Source organism: Colias eurytheme, chromosome 7 (genome assembly GCF_061535395.1).
Source record: "Colias eurytheme isolate Ceu_HAF_F1 chromosome 7, ilColEury1 Martin Lab GWU primary, whole genome shotgun sequence".
NCBI classification, from domain to species: Eukaryota; Metazoa; Arthropoda; class Insecta; order Lepidoptera; family Pieridae; genus Colias; species Colias eurytheme.
Window position 1 is genome coordinate 3,826,102 of NC_142986.1, and position 21,399 is coordinate 3,847,500.

The window sequence follows — 21,399 nt, forward strand, 5'->3', positions numbered from 1 at the left end:
CATCCCAGTATTTAAACAATATATTGTCAACTTAAGAAATAATACCATCAGCATTCAGCAATCCAGCCTATCCATCCCACGTATCGAATTGTGAGACTTATAAGCCATACAACTCCGGTGACTTGAACTATATTTTCAGAAAGCGTCATAATATAGAATAATATATATTATGGCGTAAAGGCGTTGTAAACAAGCTTTTTGCTCTTGCCATTAGTCAAGTCAAGCAACAAATACAACCAACCAGTTTGTTGACAAAACTCAGATTTGAGTGATTTGTGGTAATTAGGAGTGTTAATTATTGTTATAGGTACATTCCTTATTAAGGGTCGATAAGCTTACGTTCAACATCGCACGTTTATTAGTGACTAAGATTTAAAATATTTGAACGACCTGTTCCTAAATTAAGTAATGAATTGCAATATTCTATCATTTTTGGGCTTTAATTGGGAACCTAGAGTATCTAATAATTCACTGTGCCGAGTTAGGAATGTAATTCATGTCAATGAGAACATGCCTAGTGGTCAAATTAACATGTTTATGTAGTAACTGTGCTTAAATTTTAGAGGAAATATTAAATATTATTTCTAAGTAACAGGAAACAATAATTGTTAAATATCATCTTTTATTTCTTGTAGAGCATGGGTTGGTGACAATGGTCGTCCTTAATTAAAAGAAAAAGTTAAAAACCATCAACCTTCAACTGCCTGGCTTTAAATCGTTGAATGTTTTACGATTCCATAATTGGCAATCAATGCTGCGATCATGGACGTATAAAAAAAGACGGACGCCGTATTACGAACAAACAACGTGAAGCCACCATAGTAAGCTAGCGATCGTGTAAAGACAATAAACACGCACACACTCTCACCATAGTAAGCTAGTCGGCCGCCATTACGTCGTGAACTACCGACTGATTAACTGCGGCACTATTTCACAAAAAATATTTAAAATGCCGTCTTGCGTGGTTAAATGGTGTCGCAACAGTACAATTTTAAATAACAAAACACAAGGGATTACATTCCACAGGGAAGCAAGTTATTTCTTTTATGTTTTAATGACAAAATTATTACGGCAAAATTTATAGAAAAAAATACAGCCGCCATTGTCATCAGGACAGCTGTTGCCATGGCAACATGGCACACACACATGGATGTTTCGCCGCCATTACTAGGCTTCACTCAATGTTTAGGCGATATACCGTCCGTCTTTTTTTATACGTCCATGGCTGCGATTGACAAACTATTCAAATTCTTTTTGGCATCGGAATTGAGATTCAAGTCAATGAATTAGATTTAACTGTGGATTTAACAAGAATTTGCGAAGCATAGAGTAAAGTAATACTGTTGCGAAGTTTCTGCAAGGCGCAAGGTACAGAATTAAAAGTAGAAAATAGTAGGAATACTTATCTAAACAGGGCCCGTAGACAAAGTAACAATTAAAAAACGATAACGAAGTTAGAAAAGGAAAAATGTATGGGATTGACATTAGATAGACCACGTGATCTAACGCGGCGTATGTCAATCCCATACATTTTTGCCTTTTTTAACTTCGTTATCGTTTTTTAATTGTTACTTTGTCTAAGGCCCCAGATATACCTACGTAATTTTTAATCGCTACATGTAAATATGCAATGTGCAATTAATTTGTTATAATATATTTATATATACTTATAAGTAGATTATATTATTATATCCGAATTAGATATACATCTGCTGTCTGTACACAGAGATAATGTAATAAAATAACAGGTAACAAGCCAGCGCGGGCGCCGAAATACAGCTAAATTACTTAGGTATTGGCTGACGTAACTTTTATTGTACACAATTGTGCTCTGTGACCCTGTAGGCTAAAATTATTTGGGTGTTATTTTCCGGTTCTATAGTTTGATGTCCTGAAAGGATCCTTGTCTTACTGACGTCATATAGGTACTACGCACTTTTATATCATAACCAGGCGTGGCAAGACATCCAAATTGGTAAAAGCTGCACATAAAATAGATGTGAATAGATTGGTCTGCTGCATTATACATATAATAAGCATACTTACAGATTAGACTTATATAGTTAGGTAGTTATTACTTAACCAAATATTATTAAGAGTATTTCTGCTTTTGATGTTCATTGTTTAGGTAATTATAGGCAGCCTAGATAAAAAGTAGATAAGGACAAAATGCTGATTATATTCTTGATTTACAGATCATATAAAATGGTGAACTTTTAGCCACATTGAAACTTGATTCAATAAAATAAAATACATGAGTCACAGAAACAGTTATCAGATGATAGATCAATGAATCAAACAATCTCAGTCCCGAGTATTTTAATTTTTTAAAAACAAATAACAATGCTGTTATCTCGTGAAAAACATCGTTTTTTTTTCATATATCTAAGGATAAGGATTTTTGCATTACCTACAAAAAATATAAATTACTATACTAATAATTACTAGGTTTATGATTTTAATTTTAAAGTGTAATTTATCTATCACCAGTCATCACCAGTGTTGCCATTCAATACACCACCAACAAAATAAAACAACGATCATATCTAAAACTTGTATTTAAAGAGGGTATTTAGGGACATCATTATGATAGAAGTTGCACTCAAGCTTGTTTGCGCAAGCCTTGCCGAATCTACACGGCTTCGGGTGGTAGAAGTGGCACGCCGGGTTTGCGCAGTTCGGATAATATTTGCACATGCTTGGTATCGCTGAAGAGATTGTTTTGTAGTTCGCCACAGGGACCACGTGCGATGCTGTAAGGAGAAAATAACTAATTAATAACTATGTACGTGTCGTTTTTTACCCGAATTGGGCTGACATAAAAGTACCGTTTAGTAATGAAATTTTCAACCATTGATTGGCGTAGTGCAGGTCCACACTGCGAGCCTAGCGCGGTTGCGACGGCGGGCGCGAAATATCAAACGTATGAAACGCGCCTTTGCGTCCACATTGAAATGACTATGGCGGAAGCCTAGTGCGACGGTAATGAGCGAGCCAGCGCGCGTAGTTTTCAAACTCTCCTATCCGCGCGTTCTGGCCACACTACGGGCCTAGTCAGCAAGCGACCCAATGCGCGGACGGCGGGGGTATCAAACCAGTTCGGTCTTGTCGCTCGACTTCTTATATTATATCCTTTATTGTTTTTCGTAAAATAGATGTAAATACTTAATTGTTGAAGTGAAACTTCTTTATTTATAAGTGCGAAATAAGTGCGATTCAATCTAAAACACTTATATACACCACAGTAATTTTGTAGGGTATAATCTCAATTCTTCATATAAGATTCACCCGTTATTCCTCTGTTTTATTTATTTCGTGTACAACTTCTATAATGATCTCATCTCAAAATCGGACTGTCCAGTAAAAATAGCAAATCGTCCAAAGTTTGCAACACCCGAAAATCGTCGAACCGCTACTTGAGCTCGCGCGTCGGTGTGGCCACCGCGAGCGCCCGCTCGTCGCGCCCGCCTAGGCCGCCGCCACCGCGCATTCAGTGTGGACGCACACGTAGCGTACAAAGGAACTTTTTTATTCCTTCGCATGTATGACGTCATTACATCACTTTTCACTGTCATTTATTTTCTCTTAAAATGTGCCATAAATTAAATTTGTCTGTGGTCATAATAGGAAAAAAAGAAACTATATTTTTCTTTAATGGTCTTATAAAATATAAAATGTTGCATTTTCGACCTATTTAAGTAATACAGAAGGGAACAGGTGACTAACAAAGATTATAGTCCTTTCCACCTAAGATGATTTCTGTGACACATCGATTTTTGGCACGTGTAGAGATGTCCTTTACTCAAATCGTATCAATTGTTTCCGATAATCGATAATATTTTATATGGAAATGAAATCGATTTGAATAAAGTACCAAAATTAGTTTTTTCGGCATTTCGCCAACAATTAACTAAGGAAACTTAGCAAACAACAGCAACAAAAAGTCAGCAATAACAATTAGTAACAATAACAGAATACCACGTAAAGTATCAATATAAAAATGCAACTTGTATACAAGGCTGACGCACTCGTACAGACGATTGACTCGATTGACAAACGATCACAAGATGGGCGCCGATTATATGATTTTCCAACTCTATGATTTTTCAACGATCCATTTCATGTACACGAATTGCGTAGGTATTATATTTTTGTGTTATTTTATTTTATTTTTCATTATATTAAACTAAACAATACTGTTTTTGATTTATAAGCTTAAGATGTTTCATTTTTATATTTTTGGTAATAATGCCGCTATAAAATAAAAATATTATGCACTAAAATTATTTTGGCGTTTTAAACATAAAATACGTAATTCGGAACACGATGAAGTGTCACAGGAATCATCATAGGTGAAAAGGACTATAGTTTATATTGATAACAATCACCAAACGCTGTATTTGATCTTGAAAATTTGCTGTCATTGAACTAAATTACCAGCAATACTCCAGGGGTTCTGTCGGATAACATTAACCTTACAGTAATTATAACTTCAAGGCAGATCGTATACCCAATGGAATAAATGCTTGAGGAATAATAATAAAAACCTTTACATGGCGTCCCTCAAATACGCAAAAAATAACTACCTGCTAAATAAAACTTTATTATTTAATTTGATTCAGTAGGAAGTCTAAATGTTGTGTACCTATTATAAATTTGTAAATGTATTAACTGTTAATATTATCCTTATATTTATTATCCTTATATTATATAGCTATAAATCATGCAAACTCTACACGAACATAATTAAAAATTAACGATAGTTTTGATTTGGAATGTGAGCAATGAAGCAACGAATGTCCATAGTTCCCCTCGCGGTCGCGGCTTCAAGCCGTCGGTCTTAACTGCTTGAAGCGGTCCGTGTACGGCCTCTTAATAGTCCATTGAATAAAAAGTTCTAGAGTGCGTGAGTTAGTAACGTAAGATGTTTCTTCGGAAACATGTCAAAAGTCCCTAGGTAATAAACATACTAAATCCCCGGGACCCTAGGAGGAGCCCCGGAGTGGGGGGAGGGGGGAAATGGGTCCATTTTTAATTTTTCGCTTAAATCTCAAAAACGGTACATGTTAGAGAAAAACTTTCAAGTAAAAGTTGAAAGGCCATAAAATTATCTACAAGTTGTACCTTAATCATTTTTTCCTATATCCTACCGTTTCTACACTGGGGTAGATCCCTTTAAAAATAATAAAAAGTGCAAAAAAATCGCAGTCGGATGAAACCCATTAGAAAAGGAGGGGAATATGATGAAAATTATAGGAAAAATAAATTACGGTCAATCCGAGTTCGGGAAGTGGGAGGGGGGAGCTTTTAAGAGAAAAAAATGGTTTCTCTCGATTTCCGACAAAACTACAAATCCTACGGAAAAAAGTTCAATGGCAAAGTTGTAGGCAATAAAAAAATCTACAACTTTTGTATTGACAATTTTTTCACATAACCTCAAAATTTAGGTGAAAAATTCAAAAAACCAAGTTTTTGGTTTTTTATTTTTAACTACTTCAAAATTTTTTTTTTTTCTACGACATTTGGTAGAAACTTGCTTTATTATGTCCCAAATACACTGTAATTTATTTGATTGAAAATATTTATTTTTTCGCCTTATTTTGAATTAATACCAAAAAAACAACCTAATTTTCAATCGAAAAGTCACCCGTCAAAATATCAGCTTTTTTCAAAAACTTTGGGAGCCTTTTATTCATCAAAATCTCTACTTTTATATGGTGTAAAAAAAATAAACCTTACCATAGTAAATGTTCTCAGGAAATGCTTACAAACAGTGTCATAATTAGCTTTTACTAAATCAGGCACACTTCTCGAACTCTATATCTTCTCTTGTATCGGCTTTTCGGTAATATTTCAAAAGAAAAAAATTATCTGTTCTAAGTATAATATTTTACAGCATATTCAAAAGCAAAATGATGTCGATAAAAACATTTCAGGTAGTTTGAGAAGTGTGCCTGATTTAGTAAAAGCTCATTTTCACACTGTTTGTATGCATTTTCTGAGAACATTTACTATGGTAATGTTTATTTTTTTTTACACCATATGAAAGTAGAGATTTCAATGAATAAAAGGCTCCCCAAGTTTTTGAAAAAAGCTGATATTTTGACGGGTGACTTTTCGATTGAAAATTAGGTTGTTTTTTTGGTATTAATTCAAAATAAGGCGAAAAAATAAATATTTTCAGTCAAATAAATTACAGTGTATTTGAGACATAATAAAGCAAGTTTCCACCAAATTTCGTAGAAAAAAAATAAATTTTGAAGTAGATAAAAATAAAAAACCAAAAACTTGGTTTTTTGAATTTTTCACCTAAATTTTGAGGTTATGTGAAAAAATTGTCAATAAAAAAGTTGTAGATCTTTTTATTATCTACAACTTTGTCATTGAACTTTTTTCCGTAGGACTTGTAGTTTTGTCGGAAATCAAGAGAAACCATTTTTTTCTCTTAAAAGCTCCCCCCTCCCTTTTCCCGAACTCGGATTGACCGTAATTTATTTTTCCTTTAATTTTCATCATATCCCCCTCCTTTTCTAATGGGTTTCATCCGACTGCGATTTTTTTTTGTTTCAAAAATTATCTACTCTAGTCTATTCTGAGTTATACGCAGTAAAAAATGATTTTGGCTCAAACAATTTCCCCATACTACACATCAATCGATCAAAAAATATTTCTTTCTTCCAAAGAACTCAAATGTGCAACTTGTGACCGGTACTGATAGAATGCTCTTAATTAGGTCTATAATTGATAAAATAAACACATTCCTCTATGGAAGCCTTTAGGAGGAATCGATTGTCAAAATATTGATGATTGATTTGAGATTGATGTGTAGTATGGGGAAATTGTTTGAGCCAAAATCATTTTTTACTGCGTATAATTCAGAAACGGTAGGATATAGGAAAAAATGATTAAGGTACAACTTGTAGATAATTTTATGGCCTTTCAACTTTTACTTGAAAGTTTTTCTCTAACATGTACCGTTTTTGAGATTCAAGCGAAAAATGAAAAAATGGACCCATTTCCCCCCTCCCCCCACTCCGGGGCTCCTCCTAGTGTCCCGGGGTTTTAGTATGTTTATTACCTAGGGACTCTTGACATGTTTCCGAAGAAACATCTTACGTTACTAACTCACGCACTCTAGACCCCCCTTGGAGGGACTCATTCAATGGACTATAAAGTGAGAACATGGACATAGATCTACACTAGAAAATACATTTATTGACAGTTTCTCGTGTTTGCGCGCGGCACCAGAGCACTGCGCCAGTAACATTAGAGTGGTGCTCACCCAGCGCGGGCTGCGGCAGCGCGGGCGCGGCGGGCTCGTGCGAGTACGCGCAGGCGCGCCGCGTGCACGCCGCGAGGAACTTGCAGCGCGGGGGGGCGGCACCAGAGCACTGCGCCAGTAACATGAGAGTGGTGCTCACCCAGCGCGGGCTGCGGCAGCGCGGGCGCGGCGGGCTCGTGCGAGTACGCGCAGGCGCGCCGCGTGCACGCCGCGAGGAACTTGCAGCGCGGGGGGGCGGCACCAGAGCACTGCGCCAGTAACATGAGAGTGGTGCTCACCCAGCGCGGGCTGCGGCAGCGCGGGCGCGGCGGGCTCGTGCGAGTACGCGCAGGCGCGCCGCGTGCACGCCGCGAGGAACTTGCAGCGCGGGTGGGCGAACGCGCACCGAGCGCCGTAGCGGCACAGCGGGAACGCGCGGCACCAGATCACCTTGCGTTCCGCTTGCGATACTGGCGATTGGAAATATTTATTAAGATATACATATGGAGACGACACCGCCTACATCACGTATGTTCCGCTCAACATGAGCCATATGGCTTAACTGCACGCTCATTTTTTATTTGTTTTAAAGTGAAACGCATCAAACATGTCTTCGTGTGTTACGATATTGCACAAATAATACGGAAAAGTGACTAACATAACTTTTCATCGGTAAGTACCTAACTAGATAATAATTTTTAAAACTTAGTTACAGCAAAAAAATGGCGCACAGATTTTGTTCGTGGTGTCTCCTCCATACGTAGTAATATTATCTCAATGTTGAAAACACGCATTGACGATACAATTAACAAATAGACACATAATCACGCTCAAAAATTGTCAAGCAAAACTCTGCTTTCGCGTGTATTAGGCAGAGTTTTCTAGAGGAATTGAAATCGATTGAGCTTTTTCAAAGATAGCCGCAGATAAATAGAATAAAAAATAAGTAGAAGTTGTGTATTATGCACATTTTGAATAATTTCAGTTGAATTATTGCTTGAATTTATTTTTTTACTAAAAATTGAATATATGGTATATAATATTTAATATTTTTAAATCTATCTTTAAAAAAATATTGCTAACTTACATGGTGGTATTGAATCATATTTATTTGAATTAGCCACAGAACTTAAAGTAACATGACTGTCACTGCTTGCACTAAGCGTCCTCTCTCTCACTTGTCTATCTATCTCTTTCTTATCAACATCAAACACTATGGGAGATGCCTTTCTTTTCTTTACTGGGGGACTTTTTTCCTTCTCACTTTCTACTTCTACACTTTTCCTTTTTTCTCCTTTCTCATCTTCTTTCTTAATTATAACCTGTGTATCACTGTCTTCACTCGTATCACTCAATCTTTTCTTTTCACTCACTACGGGAACAGGTTTTTCTTTTAATTTGTTCCTCTGTTCTTCACTATTTTTAACTTTTAAAACTTTATCTTTTGGAACTATGTAGCTTTCTTTCGATGTTTCATCACTATCTTTTGTTACTTTATCTATTGGTTTTGGAACCGATTCTTTTTCTATTACTGGCTCATCTAATTTTTCTTCAATTATTTTAGAGGTCTCTATGTTTTTCTCTATAATGACTGTCTCTACTGGTTGCATGTCTTGATCTTCCATAGTTTCTATTTGAACTGTATCTTTAGCTTTATTAATTCTTGGTGTATTAAGTTTAGTAGTGTCATCATCATCATCTAATAGTCCTTCTGTCTTTAGTTTCTTAGCAAGGAATGCATTTGGATGATATCCATCCATAGTGACAATGAATTGAGTGTCTTTGTCTTTATCTACAGTTGGGTTGTGTATATTTCTGTAACAAAAGTGTATCTTTTTAGTATTAATGCTACTGCAATAGATACTTATAAATTTTGCATATTAATTTTAAATTAACCTAACATTCTAGATTACTACATTATGTCCATCATCAATAAATCAACAAAGTGCTATATAAACCGTGTTTATTTTTCCATAATGCATCCTATATCAAAGTAATTGAACAAGCGAGAAAGTCTTAAATTCGAGTCTTTTCCATTTAATTATGCACTTATTTATAATTTTTTAAAAGCACTTTTTATGGCAAATTTATATAAGTTTATTTATTTCAACTTACATAGTTTCAATTATTAGCGAATCATCCTTTCGTGTCGCCGTTCTACTCGGGACATATTCTGTGTTTAATATCCTCTTTGTTATTTGTAATGGAGAGCAATCATCTTTCTTTTCACTAATGTATCTGCTGTAAATGAAGTAAATAACATAGGAATGGATCATTATAATAATTATTAATATAGTTAAAACTAAAAAAAACACCCTCAAACTATTGCATTGCCACCGATCCTTGATAATTGTACAAAATTTGAATGAAATCTGTCCCTTTGAAGTGGGTCACAAAATTGGATCTTAAGGAATTGGTTACACACAACAGGAATTGGTCACATATGAATCTAATAAAAGCGTGATTGAAAACGCATTAATTTTTTATAAATTGCTAATTTGTTATTGTGGATAAAAACTTACCCATTACTTTAAGTGTAGTTACGAATGCTATATTAAATATTGAGATACGAAAAAAAAAAATCTAGAAAAACGACTTTCAAAAATTATTGAACTAGTTTTAATAATTATAAGTTATTCATGTACCGAAAAAACTACATTTATGATTTTTTGAAGTGAAAACTTCTTTAGCGGCGATGAGCACTTTTTCTGTAATGGGTATAAAATCTTAAACTCGCGTCAGGACACGTGACCTGATCGAAAAAGCGTAAGACGGATGGATATCAAACATGCTCAACGTTAATAATCAAGTTTTCACTTCTGCCGGCATTCCCGGAGTGCTACCCGTCTTTTTTTATATAAAAAATATATGAACTTACTGTGAAGGTTTACTGCTGTTATCACAATTATTATCATCAGTCTGCCTATCTACTTGTATGACAATATTCTTAGCATCTACACACCGTCGCATTGGGAGTACCAAAGCTCGCTTCACTTTTTGCGGCTCTGGGTCTACTTTCGGTGGTATCTGTGAATAAAAAATAATACAATAGAGTAATTACACTCTCATCAACATCAGACAAATTATCATAATTTGAAAAAAGTTTGTTTTCAATCGATATTAAGTGTCAGGTTCAACTTAATATCGGGGAAAAGCTTATAAGTTAAAATAAATAAGTAAGAAGGTAGAGATTCACTTTCATATAGTTACCACATCAGCTACTAATACAAAATTTGTCTATTATTAATTCTTCATGTGAACTATAATTTTCAAAGCCGTTGTTGAGTATCCAACACATTTTTGATAGGAATTTATTGCAACTGCATTAAACACAAACATTCCAGACATAAAAAAAGTGAAGTCCCATGTCCCCTAGTGGGGTAAGGGGCAGATGCATTATACATCTGTTTCACTGATCGATTTTCTTTAGGGACAAGTAGGTAATGAGCCTTCTGTGTCCTGCCAGACCGAGCCATTTTTTTTTCTTCGTCTCCACCGGGAATCGAACCCAGGACGCCTTGGTGTTACGCTCACGCGTCAACCAATGTACCGAGGAGGCGGTACAGTGGTTGACGTTAAATATAAAATTCAATTTTAACACTTTATTTGTAGCTTCCCTCACATTTAACAAACTCTTATGCGCGTCAGCGACAGCCCGCAGTAGCAGGTTGGACGCGGGCGCGCGCGGACGTGGCCGCACTCGGACAACGGACGCACAACTAACACGCGGCCGCTCTAGTACTGACACCCTGAAACAAAATATGTATACCTTATTTTATATTTTTAAATTGAATAATTTTATTTTATTCTAGCGGTCCGCCCCGGCTTCGCCCGTGGTACATGTTTACGTTTTCTCTACATAAAAACCATCCTGGTACTTCAAGGAATATAATAAAAAAAGAATTATCGAAATCGGTCCACCCGTTCTCGAGTTATGCGCTTACCAACACATTTTGCGATTCATTTTTATATATAAGATTTATATATTTAAGTTTTGTTACTATTCATGTCAATTAAGCTATCGTAGTTTATGTTAATTAAAATATAGTTCCTTAACCATCCTAGCAGTTATCTCAACCATAACTTTCTTTACTTTTTTGTATAGTAATGCGATGTATTTGCTATTACAAGTTTACCTTGAAGTCATCTTTTTAGAACTAGATTCAGTCTTTTCAGGGCTATCTTCAGAAACAGAAATCCTTCTGTGTGTGTCCGAAGACTGACTTCCCAGTCGGCTTCTAGCTGGTTTTGTTTGAGGCCGTGAATCAAGCTCTCTTTCTGGTGTAAAGCTGAAATTATAAATACATTATTATACTTTTGCGTAATATACTTTTAATTCTAGCTATTTGTGTATATTGTACACAGCTTATTTCATTAATGAATGATCATTTTATGTGTATGAAGAATAAATGGCATCTCTGGTATTTTTTCTCCTATATTAGTAGTCAGTAAAATAATACTTCCTTTTACCGTATCACCTGAAAGACTTAAAAACTTAAAAAAATTTAGTCATGTCATATCACAAAGGTTTGTGCTTTAAACACAACCTAATTGACATAAGATGATAATTTTTTTTTAGGAGAAAAATATTAATGATGAGCTATAAATTTAACTTTGAATAATTTATTAATGAGAACGTAATGTCAAACATTATTAATTATTATGTATCTTAAAAGAAATAACACATATCACATAATCTGCTTTAAGAACTAGTAAAATCTTTTTTCTTACTACCTTAAATGATTTTGTAATTAACAACCTTTCGGGGCTACGTGACTTTTGCCTTTCTGTTTCCTTAACCTCTGGTTTCTTGGTTATTTCCCGAGCTCCTAGCCGTTCTCTGATGGGTCTTTTGGGAAGATTTAGTTCAATTTGTGGGAGAATTTCTGGGGACTCTTTATGAGTTTCTTTTGGAGGTGTTAGTGCACGTTTTGCGGGTTTTGGGGGTTCAAATGGCATTTTTGGGGGTTCGGATGGCATTTTCGGGGGTTCGGACGGCGTTTTGGGTAAAGGGGAAGTGGGTTTTATAGGTGGTGTAGCTATAGCTGGTTGACTAATTTCCTGAAAAACATTAAGTTAACAATATATTAGCTGTAATTGTAATGGTCTAATAAATTTATATTGGATATTCATTATACATTAAAAATAATACTCAATCTGAATATGTCTTAAATGTTTACCGTGAATTAAATATTATACTACATGACAAACATAATTAAAGTGAGATATATTTATTACAATATGATTTGATCACATTACCTGTAAAACATCATCAGCGAAATCATTCATAAGTTCCTCAGCCTCGGTACGGATATTCAAAAAATCTTCATCATCAGACATAGAATCTAACTGTTCAACCAACTTTTGTTTCAAACCTTGAATCTTAGCTTCTATGTCATTCATTTCTTTTAGTTGACTATTTGAAGAATCTTTGCTTGAAACTTCTTTAGTTGTTGCTTCATTTGAAACATCAGATTGTGAAAGAATAGTTGCTGGATCTATAATAGGTAGTATTGGCCTTTTAGCTTCTTTCAGCACAGGCTTGGTCTCTATAATTTTCAAGTCATCTTTATAAGAATCCAGGGACACTCCATGGTTTTTAAGAATTTGTCCAGCAAACACATCAGTTATTGACGGTTCAGAGTCCTTTTCCATATTCATCAATAGTGGAGGAATATTTGGCCGTATTCTCTCATGGCTCTTCTTCTTTTCTTTCTTACTTTTATGCAGTTTCTTTTCTTCCTTCTTGTGTGTTTTGATCTTGTCTTTCTTTTTAGCTTTTTTCAAGACATCACCCTTTTTAGATTTCTCTTTTTTCTCTTTGGATTTCCTTTCTTTGGATACAGATCTTTCCTTGTGTTTGTCTTTATCATTTTCTGAAATTAAAAAAATATTTTGTTAAGAACAAAATGTTAATTTAAAATCAAAATGGTGGTTAAAATTGTTGGTTGTATGAAACTCACTTATTTTAATGATTGCTTATAACTTTTAAATAGAGCTTTATAAGTTTAGCACAAATACAGGGTAAAATTATTATTTCTGTATTTAGTAGAGTTGATTATGTATGAGGAAAAGAAAAGAGCAATTTGAATAAAAAAATTTGAGTTGAATTTAAAAAATTAAGTAAAATACTTCGTATTAGAGTAAATTACTTAAAGATATTAATCATATGAATAAAATACATACTGAGCGGGACTGCTACAGTGACTTCCTGCAGTTTTTTAAGAACTTGATGCAGCCAGTTGACAAATAACTCAGTGTTGTCACCGAGAAACAGCTGCAAGTCGTCCTCCATTTGCAATTGTGTGCGTTTGTTTGCAACCATCACCATTACATAGTCGGGGAGCTCATCATCTAGAAGTAAAATATTAGATGATAAAATAATATCTGTATGGTACAACTAAAACTATGTTATGACAAAATATATTCATGTTCAACTAGAATTCCATTTCAATAAATAAATGTTAGAGTTTGTATGACTGTATTGATATCTAAGATTGAAAATACATAATTTTGCAATTGTGATTGTGATGTAATATTCAAGTACCTATGTAATATATATTTTGAAATAAATATTCTTTTAGAAAATTATTTTTTATTTCATCCTTTATCATTGCACTTAACCTAATACAAGTAAAAATAATTTTAAGTTTACTTACCCACATAACAGCCCAGCTCTGTTAATTTTGCTTTGATGGCAGACTGAAAAAAAATAAAATTATTTAACACGTTCAGTGCCACCGACTCGCCCGGAGAGTCCACGTAAATTTTATTCCAGCGCCGTAGACTCGCCCGTCGAGTTCAATGTGTTTGCTATTTTTTTCCAAAATGCATGTGTATTTTCTGGGTTAAATGATGAATGAATGAATGAATGAAAGCCTTTATTGCAAGAAATTTACAAGTAACAATAATTTATAGCTTAACTAGGTTTCTTCTGGGTATCTTGCTTGTCTTTCGACAAAAGCCTCCTCCAAACTCTTCCATGATTGCCTTTGAAGTGCTATTCTTCTCCAGGTCACTCCTCCTACAATTTCCTTTAAATCATCTTCCCATCTAATTTTTTGTCTCCCTCTGTTCCTTTTTCCTTCCCTGGGATACCATTCCAAGAGATCTTTAGTCCACTTTCCTTGTTTATTCCTCATTATATGCCCTGTCCAACGCCACTTTAGAGATTTGACTGTCTTCACAATGCTTTGTAATTTCGTCTTTTTCCTAATATTGGTTATTTTTACTTTGTCGCGTCTTTTAATTTTTAAAATGCTTCTCTCCATTCCTTGTTGGCACACTTTTAGTTTTTGTAATTGTTTTTTGGTTAAACACCATGTTTGGCAACCATAAGTCATCACTGGGCGTATGCATGTATCAAAAACCTTACTCTTTAACGTCTGGCAGATATCGTCGTTTTTTAAAATATTTTTCAAGGACCAAAATCGTTTCCAAGAACTTGCTACCCTTTGCTCTATTTCTTTTGTCATAAGATCATTGGGAGATATGATCTGTCCCAGATAAAGATATTCTTCTACATACTCTATGTACCTGTTGTGGACTTCTATTGGAATTTTAGTTCTATTGGTCAAATGATAAATGATACTGAAGACTAAATATACCCTAATCTAAAGAATTACGTGGTGGGCCGGGTGTGCAGACCCAGTTTATAATTGAAAGAAAATAAACTATTCTGCAATGCCTTGAACTCGCTAGGCGAGTTCACTGACATAGATTCTCAAACTTTTATTAATGAAATATCTATATGTACGGTTGATACTTTTATTTTCATTTTACCAAAAGTCACATTCACTCGTAAAACAACAGCGGATTGTGTTCTACACCTTGCAGGGGCTCGAATTTGGTGTTGTTATATAGGCAAAGGTTACCTTACACGCTACTTTATCACGCAATTGCCGACCTTATGTAAACACAAAAAGGATAATAAATTGCATGGTTATTATTATGAAAAGCATTCCGAACCAATTTCGAATTGAAAACCTCCTGTTTATAAAATCAATATTAGATATTTAAAATATAACCTCAACAATAACCCCTATTTATAAGATTGACAGCCACTGCATAAATTACGAAACAAACTTACCTTTTCTTTTATCTATAGTGTTTCTTGCCATTTTTATATGTTAAATTACACCGTATGTTAGTTAAACTCTTTTTGATTGCGTTAAACACGTAACATACACTGTCACGGCCACAAAAACAACAAAACATTGTTTTTACCCTAACGCAATGCCACTGAACTCGCCTGGCGAGTGATTCAATTCGTGTTGCAGCACCGGGGACTCGCCTAGCGAGTCCAACGTAAAATGTAGGCGGCATCCGAGAAAACATCGTGAAAATCGTAGTGGTAATGAAAGTGTTAAATCAAAAGTACATACACTCCCTACATGGTGTGTAACTATCTTGAGGATTTTTAAAGCTGTATGTTTACAAACAGTTTTGTTCGGACTGCAGTGATAAGGGTTAATATTAGTGTAAAGTTTACACACTATGTTGCCTTTCGTGTACCAATACTAATTGATTTTTCATTTCCTTTTTATATACTCTTTGCTTATATTATACACTAGCATTCCGCCTGCGGCTTCGCCCGCGTTTTCAAAAAAAACCCGCATAGTTCCCGTTCCCGTGGGATTTCCGGGATAAAACCTAGCCTATGTCACTCAGAAATGATGTAGCTTTCCAACAGTGAAAGAATTTTTCAAATCCGCCAAGTAGTTTCGGAGCCTATTCAATTCATACAAACAAACAAACAAAAAATCAAACCTTTCCTCTTTATAATATTTGTATAGATAAGAAATAGTATTTTTGTATAGGTGAACACAGCATGTCAATAATTGAATACTTTAGAGAATAAGTAAAAGTTACAAGGAAACTGTGGTTTATATCGAGTTTCACCAATTCTGAGGGGTTTGACCCAGCATTCTATATATTGTCAAATAGCTTGACCAAGTTCAATTATATTAATCAGTTATGGATACTTCGATTATTTTTAACTTTTCTAGTGCTATATGGTACAGTTAGGATTCATTAAAAAAAGTTAAACTTGGCCAAACAGGCAACTCAAGGATAACAAACTAAAAATATAGATTTAAAGTTATAAGTATATGATTGTATGAAAACTGGACATAACATTTGTGTTTAAGGTTTAATCACACTTATCGACCAGTAGAAATGACCCTAAGTACGAATTTCATTTCAGAAAAGTGAAATGGGGCTACCTTTCTTTATAGCCTCTTCTTACTTTTATAAAAAATATTAAGACATTGAAAAAGATACTTGTAATAATACATAGGTTTAAGTACTTACACGCATTTTCTGCCCAATTTCACTGCCGACGACATCCATTTTTGAAAAATTTGTACAATACGTTGTTAAAAGTTGTTGAGTTTATATAGATAAACTATAGTGTTATATTAAAAACAGATTTTTTTGCATGCTCAATCAAAGAACACATGAACCATTGTATCATCTTAAATCTGTAATAATTAACAATTTAAAAATATTACAAAACAGTAAATGCACTCAGCAGTAGGTACCTACTAAAGTAATATGGCACAAGTTTGACAGTTCAGTATTGACATTAATAAGCACGTCTAGAAATCCAAATCATGCCCTATGTTTGTTGCCACAAATACATAATTTATATTAATTTATAGGGACTTTCAAACTTTAAAATACAAGAAAAAAATATTATCTTGAATATCAATCAAACAGAAAAACTAATTAAGAAATTCATCGAGTAATTTGCGAAACAAAATTGATGTTTATAGAATATCGACGATAATTTGGTATATCAATAAAATATTGTATGGGAGTAATTTTTGCAGAAGAGTTGTGTACAAGATACTGAGATTACCTAATTATTCTTCGATTTCATGTTACCTACAAAAAATTATCGATATAATTTTTCCGTTCTATAGTGTTAGGTCATTAATACACTACAGAACTTCTGTTCTGTAGTGTATTAATATACACTACAGAACTTTATTTTTACACGCTTTTTATTAGCTTCACCAGTATGTTTGTATGTTTGTTTGTAACCGACTTCTTTGGGCGCGATTTTGACCCACTTTAAGCGTAAGATTTCGTTCAAACTTTGTAGATTTATTGAGACCGATGACAATACACTAATTTGATAAAATTATTCCATTTTTCAATTTGCAAAATATGATTTTTGTTAATTTATATAATTTTGTTCTATAGTCGATAAGGAAAGAAAATAATTAAAATTTTTCTATAATTTTTTTCTACAGTCGATAAGGTAGGACTCGATGTTAATTTTTATTTCCAATAACACGAACACAAACACAAACACGAACACGAACACGAACACGAACACGAACACGAACACGAACACGAACACGAACACGAACACGAATTCAAACTCTAACTCAAACTCAAACTCAAATTCAAATTCAAATTCAAACAAAAACGAACAGGAACACGAACACGAGCACAATCAAATTCAAATTCAAATTCAAATTCAAATTCAAACATGTACATATTCACATTCACATTCAACAACGAACAAAGAACACAGAACAACGAAAAACGAACAACGAACAACGAACACGAACACGAACACGAACACGAACACGAACACGAACACAAACACAAACTCGAATTTTAATTCGAACACAAACACAAACACAAACACGAAAACGAACAACGAACATCGAACAACGAACAACGAACAACGAACAACGAACAACGAACAACGAACAACGAACAACGAACAACGAACAACGAACAATGTGAATGTGAATGTGAATGTGAATGTGAACATACACAAATACAAACACAAACACGAACATGAAAACGAACAACGAACAGCGAACAGCGAACAGTGAACATTGAACATCGAACAACGAACAACGAACAACGAACAACGAACAACGAACAACGAACAACGAACAACGAACAACGAACAACAAACAACGAACAACGAACAACGAACAACGAACAACGAACAACGAACAATGTGAATGTGAATGTGAATGTGAATGTGAATGTGAATGTGAATGTGAATGTGAATGTGAACGTGAATGTGAATGTGAATGTGAATGTGAATGTGAATGTGAATGTGAATGTGAACATACACAAACACAAACACGAACATGAAAACGAACAACGAACAGCGAACAGCGAACAGCGAACAGCGAACAGCGAACAGCGAACAGCGAACAGCGAACAGCGAACAGCGAACAGCGAACAGCGAACAAGAATACGAACACGAACACGAACACGAACACGAACACGAACACGAACACGAACAACGAACATCGAACAACGAACAACGTTAGGTTAGGTTAGGTTAGGTTAGGTTAGGTTAGGTTAGGTTAGGTTAGGTTAGGTTAGGTTAGGTTAGGTTAGGTTAGGTTAGGTTAGGTTAGGTTAGGTTCGTTGTTCGTTGTTCGTTGTTCGTTGTTCGTTGTTCGTTGTTCGTTGTTCGTTGTTCGTTGTTCGTTGTTCGTTGTTCGTTGTTCGTTGTTCGTTGTTCGTTGTTCGTTGTTCGTTGTTCGTTGTTCGTTGTTCGTTGTTCGTTGTTCGTTGTTCGTTGTTCGTTGTTCGTTGTTCGTTGTTCGTTGTTCGTTGTTCGTTGTTCGTTGTTCGTTGTTCGTTGTTCGTTGTTCGTTGTTCGTTGTTCGTTGTTCGTTTTGTGTTTGTGTTCGTGTTCGTGTTCGTGTTCGTGTTCGTGTTCGTTGTTCGTTGTTCGTTTTTCGTTGTTCATTGTTCTTTGTTCGTTGTTGAATGTGAATGTGAATGTGAATGTGAATGTGAATGTGAATGTGAACATACACAAACACAAACACAAACGCGAACAGCGAACAGCGAACAGCGAACAGCGAACAGCGAACAGCGAACAGCGAACAGCGAACAGCGAACAGCGAACAGCGAACAGCGAACAGCGAACAGCGAACAGCGAACAGCGAACAGCGAACAGCGAACAAGAACACGAACACGAACACGAACACGAACACGAACACGAACAACGGACAACGGACAACGGACAACGGACAACGGACAACGGACAACGGACAACGGACAACGGACAACGGACAACGGACAACGGACAACGGACAACGGACAACGGACAACGGACATCGGACAAAGAACAACGAACAACGAACAACGAACAACGAACAAATAACAACGAACAACAAACAACGAACAACGAACAACGAACAACGAACAACGAACAACGAACAACGAACAACGAACAACGAACAACGAACAATGTGAATGTGAATGTGAATGTGAATGTGAATGTGAATGTGAATGTGAATGTGAACGTGAATGTGAATGTGAATGTGAATGTGAATGTGAATGTGAATGTGAATGTGAATGTGTTCGCTGTTCGCTGTTCGCTGTTCGCTGTTCGCTGTTCGCTGTTCGCTGTTCGCTGTTCGCTGTTCGCTGTTCGCTGTTCGCTGTTCGCTGTTCGCTGTTCGTTGTTCGTTGTTCGTTGTTCGTTGTTCGTTGTTCGTTGTTCGTTGTTCGTTGTTCGTTGTTCGTTGTTCGTTGTTCGTTGTTCGTTGTTCGTTGTTCGTTGTTCGTTGTTCGATGTTCGTTGTTCGTGTTTGTGTTTGTGTATGTTCACATTCACATTCACATTCACATTCACATTCACATTCACATTCACATTCACATTCACATTCACATTCACATTCACATTCACATTCACATTCACATTCACATTCACATTCACATTCACATTCACATTCACATTCACATTCACATTCACATTCACATTCACATTCACATTCACATTCACATTCACATTCACATTCACATTCACATTCACATTCACATTCACATTCACATTCACATTCACATTCACATTCACATTCACATTCACATTCACATTCACATTCACATTCACATTCACATTCACATTCACATTCACATTCACATTCACATTCACATTCACATTCACATTCACATTCACATTCACATTCACATTCACATTCACATTCACATTCACATTCACATTCACATTCACATTCACATTCACATTCACATTCACATTCACATTCACATTCACATTCACATTCACATTCACATTCACATTCACATTCACATTCACATTCACATTCACATTCACATTCAACAACGAACAAAGAACAACGAACAACGAAAAACGAACAACGAACACGAACACGAACACGAACACGAACACAAACACAAACTCGAATTTTAATTCGAACACAAACACAAACACAAACACGAACACGAACAACGAACATTGAACAACGAACAACGAACAACGAACAACGAACAACGAACAACGAACAACGAACAACGAACAACGAACAACGAACAACGAACAACGAACAACGAACAACGAACAACGAACAACGAACAACGAACAACAAACAACGAACAACGAACAACAAACAACGAACAACGAACAACGAACAACGAACAATGTGAATGTGAATGTGAATGTGAATGTGAACATACACAAACACAAACACAAACAAGAACATGAAAACGAACAACGAACAGCGAACAGCGAACATCGAACAACCAACAACGAACAACGAACAACGAACAACGAACAACGAACAACGAACAACGAACAACGAACAACGAACAACGAACAACGAACAACGAATAACGAACAACGAACAACGAACAACAAACAACGAACAACGAACAACGAATAACAAACAACGAACAACGAACAACGAACAACGAACAACAAACAACGAACAACGAATAACGAACAACGAACAACGAACAACGAACAACGAACAACGAACAACGAACAACGAACAACGAACAGCGAACAGCGAATAGCGAACAGCGAACAGCGAACAGCAAACAGCGAACAGCGAACAGCGAACAGCGAACAGCGAACAGCGAACAGCGAACAGCGAACAGCGAACAGCGAACAGCGAACAGCGAACAGCGAACAGCGAACAGCGAACAGCGAACAAGAACACGAGCACGAACATGAACACGAACACGAACACGAACACGAACACGAACAACGAACATCGAACAACGAACAACGTTAGGTTAGGTTAGGTTAGGTTAGGTTAGGTTAGGTTAGGTTAGGTTAGGTTAGGTTAGGTTAGGTTCGTTGTTCGTTGTTCGTTGTTCGTTGTTCGTTGTTCGTTGTTCGT

The 21,399-nt window shown here is 35.6% G+C and overlaps 1 protein-coding gene across 1 annotated transcript; it reads right to left on the reverse strand.

Annotated features, from left to right (window-relative positions):
• Positions 1 to 2,540: 2,540 nt before the first annotated feature.
• Positions 2,541 to 16,824, reverse strand: Nab2 (Nuclear polyadenosine RNA-binding 2). Its single transcript, XM_090104019.1, has 12 exons — positions 16,574 to 16,824; positions 13,921 to 13,963; positions 13,448 to 13,615; positions 12,521 to 13,137; positions 12,021 to 12,322; positions 11,398 to 11,550; positions 10,884 to 11,010; positions 10,140 to 10,288; positions 9,377 to 9,502; positions 8,349 to 9,076; positions 7,561 to 7,731; positions 2,541 to 2,753 (listed from the first exon to the last, which is right to left on the reverse strand). Exons 1-12 carry the CDS (start codon positions 16,610 to 16,612, stop codon positions 2,560 to 2,562), a joined length of 2,817 nt encoding a protein of 938 aa, XP_089960145.1. The 5' UTR covers positions 16,613 to 16,824; the 3' UTR covers positions 2,541 to 2,559.
• Positions 16,825 to 21,399: the final 4,575 nt, after the last annotated feature.

What these genes read in the sequence shown, in the direction of transcription:
- Nab2 (XM_090104019.1), bottom strand. Translation starts at nt 16,612, where the DNA reads ATGGATGTCGTCGGCAGTGAAATTGGGCAGAAAATGCGT. An exon ending in AAATTGGGCAGAAAATGCGT is followed by an intron (nt 13,964 to 16,573) that starts GTAAGTACTTAA and finishes ATTTTTTTTCAG; the next exon opens with TCTGCCATCAAAGCAAAATT. An exon ending in CGCATAAGAGTTTGTTAAAT is followed by an intron (nt 10,289 to 10,883) that starts GTGAGGGAAGCT and finishes TTTTATTCACAG; the next exon opens with ATACCACCGAAAGTAGACCC.